Genomic DNA, 16,341 nt, shown 5'->3' with positions numbered 1-16,341 from the left:
TATAAGTGGGTGTCTTCAAACTTTCTCGAACTTGGGCCTCATACCAGTGCTGCAACTAAGATTGGTCTCTGTGCCATCATATAGTGCAATTGTGTATAATTCACATAACATTAAGAAAAAAATTTCTTCTCCCTTCAAATGACGCATGAAAGTTACTAACTTTTTCAAGCTGTATGAACTTTCGGCAGAGTATTTCTTGGTTATTGTCAGGTCGTAGCTACTGACTTCCACTGTATTTGCGCGTCCATATGTACCGAGCTACTGCTTAATCCTTTTTGAATTAGCACTATTTCAGAATATTGCAGTGAAGAAATGTTTGAATGGATAGCACATTGTTTGGACTGAGTGAAATAAAGTTATTTTAATTCCAAATCACAAATACTTCAGTGTTAAATGTAAGAAAATTAGAAGAGTTGGGAAGTACTGTTGTTGTTGTTGTTGTTGTTGCTGTTGTTGTTGTCTTCAGTCCAGAGACTGGTTTGATGCAGCTCTCCATGCTACTCTATCCTGTGCAAGGTTCTTCATCTCCCAGTACCTAGTGCAACCTACATCCTTCTGAATCTGCTTAGTGTATTCATTTCTTGGTCTCCCTCTACGATTTTTACCCTCCACGCTGCCCTCCAATACTAAATTGGTGATCCCTTGATGCCTCAGAATATGCCTCACCAAGCGATCCCTTCTTCTAGTCAAGTTGTGCCACAAATTTCTCTTCTCTCCAATTCTATTCAATACCTCCTCATTAGTCAGGTGATCTACCCATCTAATCTTCAGCATTCTTCTGTAGCACCACATTTCGAAAGCTCCTATTCTCTTCTCGTCTAAACTATTTATTGTCCATGTTTCACTTCCATATGTGGCTACACTCCATACAAATACTTTCAGAAACGATTTCCTGACACTTTAATCTATGCTCGATGTTAACAAATTTCTCTTCTTCAGAAACGCTTTCCTTGCCATTGCCAATCTACATTTTATATCCTCTCTACTTCGACCATCATCAGTTATTTTGCTCCCCAAATAGCAAAACTCGTTTACTACTTTAAGCATCTCATTTCCTAATCTAATTCCCTCAGCATCACCTCATTTAATTCGACAACATTCTATTATCCTCATTTTGCTTTTGTTGATGTTCATCTTAGATCCTCCTTTCAAGACACTGTCCATTCCGTTCAGCTGCTCTTCCAGGTCCTTTGCTGTCTCTGACAGAATTACAATGTCATCAGCGAACCTCAAAGTTTTTATTTCTTCTCCATGGATTTTAATTCCTACACTGAATTTTTCTTTCGTTTCCTTTACTGCTTGCTCAATATACAGATTGAATAACTTCGGGGATAGGATACAACCCTGTGTAGCGGTATGTAGTAACTTAAGTGTAGACTTCCTGAGGCATTCTGCAGATATGAAAAAGGGACATACACTCAATCATTAAATTCTCTTTCCATTGTAAATTTCCAGGCAAGAATAATGGACACATGCAGTATAGCAATTGTTAGTCCTATGGGTTCACATTTGTGGGCTAGGTCACATTTAAAGTAATAGTAATGGGTTATCAGAACAAGAAAGTCTAACACTAGCATTGAAAAATCTTAAGACAGAAATAAAGACTATGCTGACTAACAGTAAATTTAAATGACAGTTCTCTGTCACTAGAATCATTCATACAACTTGTGAAAGACCTATCGGTAACATTTGTTGTGTATGCATATGGCATAAATAATAAGTGTAATGTATTCTTCCAGAAATTTCCATCAAACATCCTATTGACAGACAGACATAAAGTGCATCACAAAATGCACCAGGGTACAGTATGGAAAGAATCATGTATTATGTCCTTATTTTGGGCTGAGACAATCTGAACTTAATTTCAGTTTCCAGTAAATGCTTCACAATATCTTCAAATAGGTTGTCTTGACATTCCTTTCAATTCTTCTCTCAGTTTATGGTCAGTTTTTAATTTCTATAATTATGTTTTGTAGAAAATCGCAGAGTGAAATAAGTTGGAGATAAAATAACAAATTTCTCTTTTTATTAGAAACCAAAATGTGACACAGAAACCACAACAGTAAAGAAAACCAAAGGTATTTGTTTTATAATTTCACAGAGTGAACATAGATAAGTGCTCTCTGGTGTACTCTCTTTAGGAAAATTAGAAACAAGACGATCAGCTCCACCACCACTCAATATAACAAGCTTGTTTTTGTTGATACTTCACGCTTATTCTGTTGAGTTTGTTTTTGAGATAGTTGACAGAGCTTTTCTGTTTGGTGTGGACTTGTTTCTTGTTAAAGGTTTTATAAACAAATTTGCCAACTGTTTGTCAGAACAAACATGAATCTTCATTCTCTTGGTTTTCAACAGTTTTGCATATATAATGATATTTAATGTCTTAAGTGTTTGGTACATTTTTGATGATCTGTGTTTTCAATCAAGCCAATAGCACATTAATGACAGAGTGTAGTTCATTTTTCGATCTGAAAACAGTTCATTGAGAAAACCACGGAACCAAACAACTTCAGTAGCTACACATCTGGCCTATTTCTTGACCTTGTTACCCATTTGCCAATATGAACACCATGACACAAGTCCTGTTGCTAAGCAGCCCACATAGCCTGTTGTTGACTGACAAGTGTTATGGTCGCCACCAGAATGGGCATCAGAATAGACCACCAATCCAGAAGTTGGCTTTGTACCTTAGGGTCAGACCTTTGGTCCCCTATAGATACTTCATAATACTTTCAGCAGCATGCCAATTATCAGGAATTGGATTATGTAGAGACCAACCCACCATGCTCACATCGAACATGATGATTAGTCATGAGACAGTTGCAAACATTAAGCTGCTGACTACCTGTTGATAGGCTTGTTATCCATATCCTTTGCCTCATTTTGTTTGCAGGATATTGTCTACTGTGCAAACTGGTTCCAGGGTCAAAAGGAGTGGAGTTTGGTTTCATATCATCCATATGGAACTTCTGAAGCACACAGACTTATGTAGATTTCTTTTGCAAAATGGTTGTGTTCTATTTTCAATCCACTGAAGTATTTTCAATTGCCCACAATATTTCATATGTTGATTCCACTGTTGTCAAAACTTTTCTAGTATTTCTAGAGACTTATAGATGAGTAAGCTGTAATCCACATAAAGTGCCAGCTGGACATCAGTGTCATCTGTTAAAGCGTTTGTCTGTATTCAGTTGCTCAAATCCAAACATTGTGATAAACTGTACAAATTTTTGACTCCAACAGTGTGGTTATTGTTTGAGTCAATATAAACTCTTCTTCAATTTGCAAACAATATTTGAGTCCTCTAAAACACACATTTTTGATTATTTCATGTAAATTTCTTTCAGATCCCTTGACATCAAACTGCCAGATTTCCGTATCTTGTGAAGCTTCTATTGGTGATAACTCTAGGTTGAGTCATACTGGACCACAGGAGAGAACATCTCTTCATAATCAATGTTTTCTTGTTGCGAACAACCTTTTGCGCATAATCTAGCGATCAGTCTTTCCCTCAGAACCTTGCTTCACATGATAGAAACACTTAACACAGTTTTGAATTTTCTCTTCAGCTTGCCATACTGATGCGATTGTATCTTTCCTTTTTTCCTTGCTGTTAGAGTTCTACTCCTATTTGGCATGCTTACAGGTACACCGCAAAGAGTGAGAGATATATATGAAGTAGTGCCTATCTTCCAGAATGAGATTTTCACTCCACTGCAGAGTGAAAATCTCATTCTGGAAACATTCCCTAGGCTGCAGCTAAGCCATGTCTTCGCAATATCCTTTCTTTTGGGAGTACTAGTTCTGCAAGGTTCGCAGGAGAGCTTCTGTAAAGTTTGGAAGGTAGGAGATGAGGTACTGGCAGAAGTAAAGCTGTGAGGACGGAGCGTGAGTCGTGCTTGGGTAGCTAAGTTGGTAGAGCACTTGCCCGCGAAAGGCAAAGGTCCCGAGTTCGAGTCTCGGCCCGGCACACAGTTTTAATCTGTCAGGAAGTTTCATATCAGCGCACACTCCGCTGCAGAGTGAAAATCTCATTCTAGATTTGACATAGTTAATGTAAGGGGTGCCAGGATGCTATTGCTGTCGCGACTCCATTATACACCCCCCTCTCCCCCAATCCTGAAAGAAAGGATATTGCGGAGACATGGCTTAGCCAAAGCCTGCTAATTCTGCAAGTTTCGCAGGAGAGCTTCCGTAAAGTTTGGAAGGTAGGAGATGAGGTACTGGCTGAAGTAAAGCTGTGAGGACGGGGCGTGAGTTGTGCTTAGGTAGCTCAGTTGGTAGAGCACTTGCCCACGAAAGGCAAAGGTCCCGAGTTCTAGTCTCGGTCCGGCACACAGTTTTAATCTGTCAGGAAGTGTCAGTGCCTATCTTGTTTCAAAATGTCAGATGGAGTTACTATTTTTCTGGAAAACCTGAACTTTGAGGGGAACTGATATTACCTAGAAAAATGAGCCAATTCTAAAAGACTCAGAATTGTGAATATATAGAAACAGAGGTACTGAGTTTGTGTTGTTGTTGTTGTTGTTGTTGTTGTTGTTGTTGCTGCTGCTGCTTCTTCTTCTTCTTCTTCTTCTTCTTCTTCTTCTTCTTCTTTTTTTTTCATTCTTCTGACTGGTTTTGATGCAGCCCACCATGAACTCCTCTCCTGTGCCAACCTCTTCATCTCACAGTAGCACTTGCAACTGACATCCTCAATTATTTGCTGAATGTATTCCAATCTCTGTATTCTTTTACAGTTTTTGCCTTCTGTAGCTCACTCTAGTACCATGGAAGTCATCCCCTGCTGTCTTAACAAATGTCCTATTATCCTGTCCCTTCTTGTCAGTGTTTACCACATATTCCTTTCCTCTCAGATTCTTTGCAGAACATCCTCATTCCTTATCTTATCAGTCCACCTAATTTTCAACATTCTTCTGAAACACCACATCTTAAATGCTTCAATTCTCTTGTGTTCCGGCTTTCCCATAGTCAAAGTTTCATTACTCTACAATGCTACACTCCAAACATACATTCTCAGAAGTTTCTTCTTCAAATTAAGGCCTTGGCCAAGAATTTTGGGGATGATATTTTGTCGAAAGTCAGATGGTATGTTACCTGACTCATACATTCTACACACTGATGTCAATAGTTATTTTGTTGTCTCTCCCCCAAATGATTTTAGAAATTCTGTTGGAATGTTATCTATACCATCTGCTTATTTGATCATAAGTCCTCCATAGCTCTCTTAAATTTGGATTCTAATAATGGACTCCAGTCTCCTCTAAACCGACTCCTGTTTCTTCTTATTCCTTAATGAAATTTGTCATTAAAAATATATCACTTTTTCAAACCAACAGCTCAATTCATGGAATCAATACTAGAAATAAGAATAATCTTCACAAGGATTTAAAGTCGCTTAGTCTTGTACAAAAAGGTGTGCATTATTCAGGAACACACATTTTCAATAACTTGCCAGCAGCCATAAAAAGCTTAACAACCAATGAAATTTAGCTTAAGAGAAGCCTAAAGGATTTATTGGTGGCCAACTCCTTCTACTCCATTGATGAATTTCTCAGTAATAGAAGGAAACATTCCACGTGGGAAAAATTATATATAAAAACGAAGATGAGGTGACTTACCGAACGAAAGCGCTGGCAGGTCGATAGACACACAAACAAACACAAACATACACACAAAATTCAAGCTTTCGCAACAAACTGTTGCCTCATCAGGAAAGAGGGAAGGAGAGTGAAAGACGAAAGGATGTCTGCTTGTGTCTGTATATGTGTGGATGGATATGTGTGTGTGTGTGCGCGCGAGTATATACTTGTCCTTTTTTCCCCCTAAGGTAAGTCTTTCCACTCCCGGGATTGGAATGACTCCTTACCCTCTCCCTTAAAACCCACATCCTTTCGCCTTTCCCTCTTCTTCCCTCTTTCCTGATGAGGCAACAGTTTGTTGCGAAAGCTTGAATTTTGTGTGTATGTTTGTGTTTGTTTGTGTGTCTATCGACCTGCCAGTGCTTTTGTTTGGTAAGTCTCATAATCTTTGTTTATATATATATATATAAACTTCTGCACAATTTCAGGCAGTAATGTGTTCATTGTAAATAAGTATTATAGTAGTTGTGTTACATGTTTATTACCTTATAAATAAATGAAAAACTTTTTTGTTTTAAATTCAATGCATTAGTATTTGTAAAATTACTTTCATATAGTGTTCATTAAAAAATGACGATCATTCCACTTGGGATCTGTGGAATGGTACATTAGCTTATTTGTTTTAGTTGTAAGTATTTGTCATGTATTGTTGTTTTTCTGACATGTTCCACATCCTGGAGGACCTCCTCACTACGGATCAGTTGGAATGAAAGTAAATCTAATCTAATCTAATCTTCTATCACTTAAGACACATCTTCCCCCTCATAGAGGCCTTCAGTGTACTCTTTCCACCTGTCTGCTGTCTCCTCTGCATATAACACTGGAATTCCTGTTGCACTCTTAATGTTACCACCTTTGCTTTTAATTTCACTGAAGGTTGTTGCTGAGTCAGTCCTTCAGACAATCATTTCTGTTCGATTTCTTCCCAGTTTTTATGGAGCCATTTGATATCAGCTTCCCTGCACTTCCTATTTATTTCATTCCTCAGTGACTTGTATTTGTGTATTCCTAAATTTCCCTGAGCATTTTTGTACTTCCTTCTTTCATTGATGAACTGAAGTATTTCTTCTGTTACTCATGGTTTCTTCGCAGTTACCTTGTTTGTACCTATGTTTTTCTTTCCAACTTCTGCGACTACCGTTTTTAGAGATGTGCATTCCTCTTCAACTGTACTGCCTATGGAGCTATTCCTTATTACTGTCTCTATAGCCTTAGAGAACTTCAAGCGTATCTTGTCATTCCTTAGTAATTCTGTATCCCACTTTTTTTTGCATTTTAATTCTTCCTAACTAATGTTTTGAACTTCAGCCTACTCTTCATCACTATTACATTGTGAGCTGAGTCTACATCTGCTCCTGGGTACACCTTACAATACACTATCTGATTCTGGAATCTCAGTCTGACCATGGTGTAATTTAATTGAAATATTCCCATATCACCTGGCCTTTTCCAAGTATACCTTCTCCTCTTGTGAAGCTTGAAGAGAGTATTTGCTATTACTAGCTGATATTTATTACAGAACTCAACTAGTCCTTCTCCAGTTGTTATGAATCACTTACTGAAATTATGTTTTGGAGAGTAATATGTTTCCAAGTCATTGTATAAGGCTTCACCTTGAAGCAATGCACTAAGTTGTTATGGTATTAGATATTTTGGTTGCACTGATATACTGGATGGTCAAACACACCCTTATTTTCATTATTTTCTGTTGTTTCGATTCAGGCTGCATTATGTATGTCATACCAGCTATGCCAGGGGTTCCAGCTTGCAGGCTGCATGTGAACCAAAGCAAGTATCAGTGCGGCCCAAGAAGTAACCATCAATCACACGATCAGCAAGGGAGAAAAAAGGCCGTTTATGTAAAGTTATGATAAACTGAATACTTTTAGTTGAGGGGGGGGGGGGCAAGGGCCATTAACCACCTTTTTAAATATGCGTTTGAGCACAAGTTTTCTTATCTGCAATAGTATTTAGGATATATAGTTTTCAGTAATTTCAGTAGACTCTACTGCAGTTTGCTAATTTGAGTGTCATGGTTTAAGTAGACAGTAACCATAGTGCAATGAATATGAAAACTCAATTATTGTTATCCAAATTTATTAATGTTACATACGTGATGCAAAGACTCTTCTCTGGTTTCCCTGTGTACCAATGTGTATGACCACCTTAAAAACACAATCCCAGAATGATGACACTGAGGATAAAACTTCAATCTTCTCATAAAACACGTGATGCCCCATCTTCAGCCAAAGTTCCACTACTGTTAATTTATCTGGTTGCCTCTGGTGTGTATGGTGATGGTGTTCAACACAACATTCTTGCATGGTTCAACGTGTCTGCCCAGTATAAGATTTCTCACCTTGGCATGTGAACCTACATACTCCACATCTTCTAAGACCAATATTGTCTTTTACTGAACACAACAAATTCTTCAGTTTTGCCGTTGGGTGAAAAACGTACTCGGTGTCATGTCTCTTGGGGGTTCTTTCTATTCTTGAAGACATTCTGCCAAAATACAGCAAGAAGGCTGTTGCAGTGGGTGCTCTGCATCATCTTCTACATCCCTACATTGAACTCGCTTTGATCGGAACATACTGCATATCTATCAGAAGAACTTTCTGTTGTAGCTCACTGGGCAGACAATCTGTATTGGAGACCACATGTGCTCAATGTACCAGATAGCATAAAATGCTACCGCACTGTACAGGGTGATGACAGCTTCTGGCCTGCTAATACAACTATGTGCGAGTTGTTTGCAGTGAACAGTATGTCCCAGTGTACCGTGAGCTTTTTCTAACCGTGACGCCAAGGAATGGTAAGGTGCCATCTTTTTACATTTGTACAGTGAACTGAATATTCGAGTGGAGTGAGTTCAGTCAATAAAATAGTTGGCTGTTGTGGGAGACAAAGGGCGTCCTATAGTGGTGCTTTCACTTGTTCAAAATACTGATTACTAAATTGGACAAAGAAATTAGGTAACAACATGTTTAAGCAGTGCGACAATGTCTTTCTCAAACTTGTCACTGGTGAGCTCTAGTGTGTCCAGTAGAGATACTTCTGTAAAAATATGTCAAAGCTAACCAAAAGACCTGATGGTTGTAGTTTAAGCATCTTCAGGCACCTTATGAAGTCCTATGAAGTCTGGATATGATGCTCACATTTGCCTATGAGGTCTCAACAGAGAAGTAAGATGTTTAGCCAGTAAATAGATAGGCATTCCACTGCTGGCCAAAGAGAATACCCATCCATATGAGTCTTTGGTAGGCTATACAGTTTTGAGGGAATTGCAGCGTGTTGGTGCAGGTCCTTGATGATGATGGTCAGAACAGAGGTCTTGTTGAGTACCTCTAAAGTATTTCTCTGAACCTTGTCAATTTGATCCTCTCTTAGCTTGTGATATGCAGGGTCATCCAGCAATGCTGTAGTACTCAGTTCATAACTGGCGGAGTGAGACTTTCCTCTTGCCAGCAGATAAAATAACAGTCTTTGTCGGCTCTCAAGTCTCGCAGTCGTCCTTTCTGCTGAAGTGATATTAAACTTTTTAGGTGGAGCTCTGGTTAAAATTTGGCAGGTTTACCTCCTAACCTCTTCTGCAATGTATCTTCTTCTTCTTCTATAATGATACAGTCCTAGGTGAGCCTTTGCTTCTTCAGCTATTTTCATCTATGCTGCTCAGTATTTTGTATCTCTTTTCTAGCCTCAGGCTCCTATGTTGATGTAATCTTCTATTACGTGAATCCACCTCCCTCTGGGTCTCCCTTTACCTCTAGCAGAATGGATAATAACTTTCATTATTTTCTTTTGCATTCTATCCTCTGCCATTCTCTTCACGTGTCCAAGCCATCGTATTCCTTGTGATTTGACAAATTTTGCAATATCTCTTCCTTGTAATAATGCTCATAGCTCAGTGTTATAGTGAATAATCCAGGCTTATGCCTCCCTTATTTGTCCATAAACTTTACGTAGTACTTTTTGCTCAAAGGATCTGAGAGTTTTTGTCATCCTCTGTCAGTGTTTGTACTTCTGATCCTTATGTGACAACTGGTTGAACTATGTAGGTATATATTATGAGATTTGTTGTTCTTGTAATAGGGCTGTTTCTGAATAGTAAATCTGCTAAGTAAGCTCTGTTTCTTGCCTGTATCCTTTCCTTCCTAGGTGTTTTCAATGCTGTTATCATCCGATATTAAGGCCTCCAGGTAGTTAAAAGAGGACACTTGCTTGAAACATTTTTAATTTAAATTTAGATCTTTAGGGGTTCTTCTGGCCATGTATTTTGTTTATTTTCAGTTACTATGAGCCAGTTTTAATGCTTCTGTTTCCATTTCCAGGTACGTTTCTTTAATTATGTTGGCTTTCTTTCTACTAGTGCAATTTTGTTGGCATATGCACAAATCTAGCTAGTTTTCATAAATGTAGTGCCTCTTATATTGATTTTATTGAGGCTAGATCTTAGAGCTATATTTAGTAAGAGAGCAGACTATCACCTTGCTTCACTGTTTTTTGAAGACAGTGTTCACTTGTCCCGTTACATATTTTTACTTTGCTTTCATCTGTCATTGTCATTTTGATTACGTAAATTAATTTGGCACATGCACCAACTTCTCTCAGCAATCTGTATAGTTCTTGCCGATTTATGCTGTGAAAGGCTTGTTTGAAATCGATGAGTAGGATGTACAGATTTATATTATGTTTGTAGAACTTGTCTGATCACAAATATTTGACCAGTTGTTCCTCTGTACGGTCTAAAGTCACAGTAATATTCCCCAAGTATGCCTTGTGCCCACTTTTGTATCTTTTCATTCAGTGTCCTGTGAGATCTTAGAAGTCATGTTTAGCAGTATTATACCTCTGTAATTTTCGCATGCTGTTCTATCTCCTTAGTTGTAAATCGGGATTATTATTTCTTTTTCCTAGTTATCTGGCATAGTTTCAGTTTCTGATACATCTGATATTAGTGTGTGCGACTCCTTTATTAAATTTATTTCCATATCATTTCAGAGCCTGCAGCTCATGGTCTAGCGGCTAGTGTTTTTGCCTCTGGATCATGGGGTCTCAGGGTCAGTTCCCAGCTGGATTGGGGATTTTCTCTGCACGGAGACTAAGTGTTTGTGTTGTCCTTATTATTTCATCATCATCGTCTTCATCATTTACAACAGTGTCTTGATTGAATTGTGGAAAAATGGACTGTATAAGAATTGGGACTTTGTATGGGCGCTGATGACCGTGCAGTTTCTCTCTCCACAAACCAATCATCATCATCATCATCATCATCATCGTCATCATCACATTTAAGTAATTTAGAGATTATGCAGTCTTCACAAGGGAGGTTGATTGTTTTTTATCTTGTGGGCATTCAGAGAAACCTCTTACAGCATTGGTTTTCTTGCGCTGTTCCCCTCTTTCTTCCAGTGTGGCTGTCTGTTCTTCTGGGCTGTTATTTAGTGTGTCTTTGCGGTATTCTGCCCCTTATCTGTTTTTTCTCCCTTAGCGTTTCTTCATCTTTACTTGAGCATGTATCTTTTTGGCTCAAATCTACTCTTCATTTTGCCTATGTCACAATAGAACTTTCTCATTTCACTCTGTTCCTTTAGCTCTTCTAGTTCTTGATATTTGTTCTTGGTCCACACTCTTGTCATTCTCTGGCACAGCCTGCTAGCCCTTCTCCTTATTTTGCTATATTGTTCCATGTTAATTCTGGTTTCTCTTTGTAACAATCTTGTTTTCCTAGGTTCCTTCCAGTGCCTGTTATTTCTTGTGCAGCATCCTTAATGGCTTTTTAAATCCTACTCCATCTTTCACCTACTCCTGCTGGTGTCTCTTCATTGCTCAATTTCTCACTTTAGTATTAGTTGGTGTTTTTTTCATTTCTTCAGTAATTTTAAGTTTGTCTAAATTCCAGGTCTTTCTCTTTTCTGTTCTACTGCTATTCACTAACAGCAGTTTTACCAGATTGTGATCTGAATCACAATTTGTCCCTCTGCAGCTCCATATGTCTATAACGATGTGGACTGGTGGGCATTTCGTAAAATATGGTCAGTCTGGTTGGCTATTCCACTGACTGCCGACTTTAATGTCATACTCTTAATCATATTATTCTGTGCTCCAAATTGGCAAGTAGATCCCCATTCATGTGGTTTTCCTCATGCAATGAATGTTTTCCAGACACTTCTTGTTGATGCTCATTCCTCCCAATTTTTGTGTTAAAATCTCATACTACTAACATCAGCTCTTACTTACGAACTGCTCAACATACTTTTTCCTGATCTTCATAGCTGTTCTTTTATTATGCCCCTTTCTCTCCGTTGGTGCATTTACTATTGATATGTTCATCAATTTCTCTCTTATTTAAGTCTACACATTCTGACATTAATGGGTTCAGATTCCAATAAGCTTTCCCTAGCTTTCCTGGTTACTATAAACCATGTTCCAAACTGGCTGGTTTATTCCTCTGTCCCACTATATATTAATGGGTATTCGGATGTGTTCATCTGCCTATTTCCTGGCCCTCTTATTTCCTGTAGTCCTACAATGTAATACTTAACTCCTAAGATTTCTTTGGCTATTTCTTTCATTTTTCCAGGCTGGAGCATTGTTCTCACATTCCATGTTGCTGTTGTCAGTATCCAAGGCTCCTGTTGAGTTTTCACAATTGCCTTTTTTTACAATTTGGGTTTGTCAGTTCCGTGCGCAATGTGTAGCTTGTAGAACCAGGATTTTTTTATCGAGTTACTCCTTTAGCAAATCTGGCTTTACCACACCCCTAGAGCCCTCCGTACCTTCCGTTGCGGGACACGCTTTGTCTGGCTCCTCTGTCAAAACTGCTCTGGCTTGGGTGAGCCTACCGATAGCTATGCTACTGCTGGCACAGTCCTCGAGTCCAACAAGGCATGCAGCCCCTCCTACCCGGCACTGAAAATGCTTTCTATAAGGCAATGTCCCTTTCTTGAGCACCAAAATCCCTGCATTGTCTGTGAGTGTAGTGCATTTTCTTCTTATGTTTCACCTTGAGACAAGTATAATTTAACATTTGGTGACCTTAGCTTGTTGTTTTGTTCGGTCATCTAGCGCCCAGGTGGTTCCACCTATCCGATCCCAGGGTACACCTGAGAAGTTCGAAGAGGTCTTTAGATGCAATGATAGTAAATTTGCGGGAACCATGTGACGTTCCTGTCGCATATAATGCACCATCAGTCACTAGGGAAGCATTTTCTGTCACTTAATTCTAATGGGAGCCTCAGAGTCAATATTCAGTTCACCATGGAAGTGGAAAAAATGGCTCCTTGATGTCAAGGTTAGAAAAAGCCAATGATATGCTGGGTCATTGTGCCTACCACAAACTGACTCTCACAGAGGTAGATTTGCAGGCCACAAGCCGTTGCCATCCTGCACAATGCAGTAGCAGCTTGTGCTCTCTGGTATATAGAGCCCATGTGGTCTCGGATACTGAAGTCTGCCTAGTGAGCTACACCATGTAAGAACGGTGTTTCAGCAGAACAGTTCTTCTGATAGACAAATATGCAATATATTCAGATTAAAGCGAGTCAGTGTAGTGATGTAAATGAAGATGCAAAGGCACCCATATGCAACAGCCATCTTGCTGTATTTTGGCACTGTGTCTTCAAGAACAGAAAGAATCCTCAAGGCACATGACATCAAATGTGTTTTTTGTCAGCCACCAGAACTGAAGAATTTGTTTTCAGTATAAGATGATATTGGCCTTAGAAAATGTGGTGGATATAAGATTGCATGCGAATGCGGGAAATCTCATATTGGGCAGACATGTCGAAACGTGCAAGAACATTGTGTTGGAGACCACTGTCATACATGCAGGATGCAACCTGATAAATCGGCATTTGCGGGGAGTTACCTGAACATGGGACATTGCGCATGTTGTGAGAAGACTGAAGTTTTATCCTCAGTGTCATCATCCTGGCACTGTTTTGTAAAAAAAAAAAAAAGCCATTCATATTCATATGGCTCTCATTCTTATGAACAGGGATGCAGGTTTTCAATTACGCACTGGCTGCCATTAAACTAAAACCAGAGACAGGAGAACCTCTAGTTCATTACTGGCTGCAGCACATTGTTGAGATTAGTTTCAGCTTTTAATCACATGAGTGTGTGGCAGTGCACCCAATGCCCATTGTGCAGAGGGAAGGCCTCTCTTCAGTTCCCAAAAAGAGTCACTATCGGTGCTGCTTTTATCTAACTGTGAATGGCTCCTTGTGCATGTGTGTTGCCTGCTCATATTCTGATAAATTTCGATGATGCCACGTGGTTATCAGTCATGTCTTGTAGCAGTGATAGCAGCAACTACCACCTCCTGAAGACTTCAAACAGTTGTATCAATGAACTATTGTGGGACTTACACAATGGTGTATGGCGACAAACTAGAGAAGTGCATTTGGACAGATCCATTGATAAAGCCTGCAAAGAAATGCTTACAGTGATGGTTGTTCTGAACATGTACTTGCTGGTGATTTTCAATATGCTTAAGGTTGTCACCCATTGACCTGGAATTGCATCATAGTAGGCTACATTAGCAAAGGGCTCTCCAAAGGTGACACAGATGGTTAAAAACATTGAGATAGCAGAATTGCTTCAATTTTTGTGGGAGTTTAAAGCTCCCTTCAGTAATTTTTCTGCAGAATATTCTCTGTCGAGTTTCCTGTTTACAGAAGCTGCTAGTGTATTGATCCCTGCCAGATCAGAAATAGTTCTGTTCTGAGCCAGTCATGGTTGCACTATTTGTTTGAATAGTGAGAAGTTGACCAATGAGCCATCGGGGATCAAATAATACTTTGTTCAGTACTTAATGGAAAAAATACTTTGGTTTCTGTAGTTATTGTTATAATGCACAAATCCTGTGAACTTATAACATGCCAGTGAATGCATTTGACTACTTATAGTTGTGGTCATTTTTGTAAAAACTTACTAGGTATTGAGCAACACATTACTAATGTTTGATTCTGCTGTTTGTGTTCTGTGTTTCAGGAATCATTCACCATTAAGAGATCTGCACATTCCACACCCAATGCATTTCCTTTAAGACTGAAGTCAGAGAAGTAAGAACACAATTATTTCTTCAATATATAAAGTACTTGTGTAGCAGTGAAACAAATTATTTAATTGGGCAGACTGGTTTTCATTTATAAGGGGTATTCATTTTTCTCAGTTGACATGTTATTCCTCATTTTATCCATAATTCCTAGAGACAGTATGCTACAGTCTTAGCAGTTTCGTGTTGTAACAGCGCTGTTTCATTTTACTTTATTAGTTTGTTCAAAATTTAGTAAAATATTTAATAAATAGGGACAGGAAGAAATAATTTTATTTTACTTTTTTATACATATTTTGGTGTTCTTTTCTGCCAATTTTGGCATTAGTTTTTGCTGATTTTTTAAATTAGTTTCTGAGGGTTTGTTTTATAAAGTATCTTATGTTCCTTATTTTTGTCTTATTTCATTGTCTTTCAGTGTTTTACTGAAAATAAAAATCCACTCATCAATTACATTATATATCTTGATTTCACAGGTCACATTTATTTGCATCATTAAAAAAGAAATCATTTGTATTAAACCCATTGAATGTAAGCAGGTAAAGAAAAAATAATTGCACACATTTACTGCTGAAAGTTTTTTGTCAGAAAGCATTGTCATAACTTCAAAATTATCTTGTGATACATTATGTGTAAAGTTTGTCAAACTTTTACTGTTGTGTTAAAATAGTCACCAGATTCTAAATTTGAACCTGAAAGACAAATTGCTTTCAGCACAATACCAGACATTTGACAATATCCATATGTTCTGCTGGCATGGAAAGTTGTAAACCTTAAGAATGTCATGGCTGAGACTTGCCATTCTGTGTATAGTCTGTCTGTAAACTCAAGAGCGAGCAGCACTTTTGGTGGGGGAGTGGCCTTTCCTGGAAGAATGCTGCAACCAGCCTACAGGTGCACACAAAATCTGTTGCCCGTTACCTGCCTAGTGGAGTAGATCGGAGTGCAATGACATATGTTATTTCTCTTCATGGAATCTTAGTTGCCAGTGTCAGTCAGTTCACTGTGTATTCTTACTGATATACTTCGATATCCGGAAGTGATAGATAATCATCTAACATTCCAATACAATTTGCAGAATAAAAGAACAGGAATAATGCGCGTTCGGTGTTGCTGATGTGATTAAAGCGTGTATTAAAGAGGCGACACGAAAAGAACTGTTGGCTAATATTACCATTCCCTATTAAAGGTCTCCAATTTATGCAGACATCAGCCTCACCCAATAGGGCGCATAAGGAAGGAACACGAAAATAAGCCACATGGTTTACTGGAATCGCCAAAAAGGAAAACTAATAATTTTGGGAGGAAACCCATCATTACAGATAGTTTCAAATTCACGTAAAACCTTTGATGCTTATAGAGCACCAAATCTCTATCTCGGTCACTATTCACCTGATTCTAAGACATATTGCTTAAAACGTGTGCACAATAGCTATTCTAAACACTGCTGAAATTTCCTTTGAAACATGTACACCGGTTTTGGATTTCTAAGCAAAAAGCTTGACACACGAGGTGCGTTCACATATTAATTTTTAATTTTTGGTAAGAACTTTATTTGTTAATCTACAGCAATATTATCCTCTTCAAAATATTCCCCATTACATACGGTACACTTATACCAGTGTTTTTTCAATT

The 16,341-nt window shown here is 38.5% G+C and overlaps 1 protein-coding gene across 1 annotated transcript in view; it reads left to right on the top strand.

Moving 5' to 3' along the window:
- LOC124776375 overlaps positions 1–16,341 on the top strand; it is a 352,178-nt gene that overhangs the window by 92,326 nt on the left and 243,511 nt on the right. The window contains exon 4 of the mRNA XM_047251339.1: positions 14,643–14,713. Within this exon, the coding sequence (XP_047107295.1) occupies positions 14,643–14,713 (71 nt within the window). The remainder of the gene's footprint in view (positions 1–14,642; positions 14,714–16,341) is intronic.

The sequence above is a fragment of the Schistocerca piceifrons genome, chromosome 2, assembly GCF_021461385.2.
Source record: "Schistocerca piceifrons isolate TAMUIC-IGC-003096 chromosome 2, iqSchPice1.1, whole genome shotgun sequence".
Taxonomy (NCBI): domain Eukaryota; kingdom Metazoa; phylum Arthropoda; class Insecta; order Orthoptera; family Acrididae; genus Schistocerca; species Schistocerca piceifrons.
This window is presented reverse-complemented; position numbering and strand designations above follow the sequence as displayed.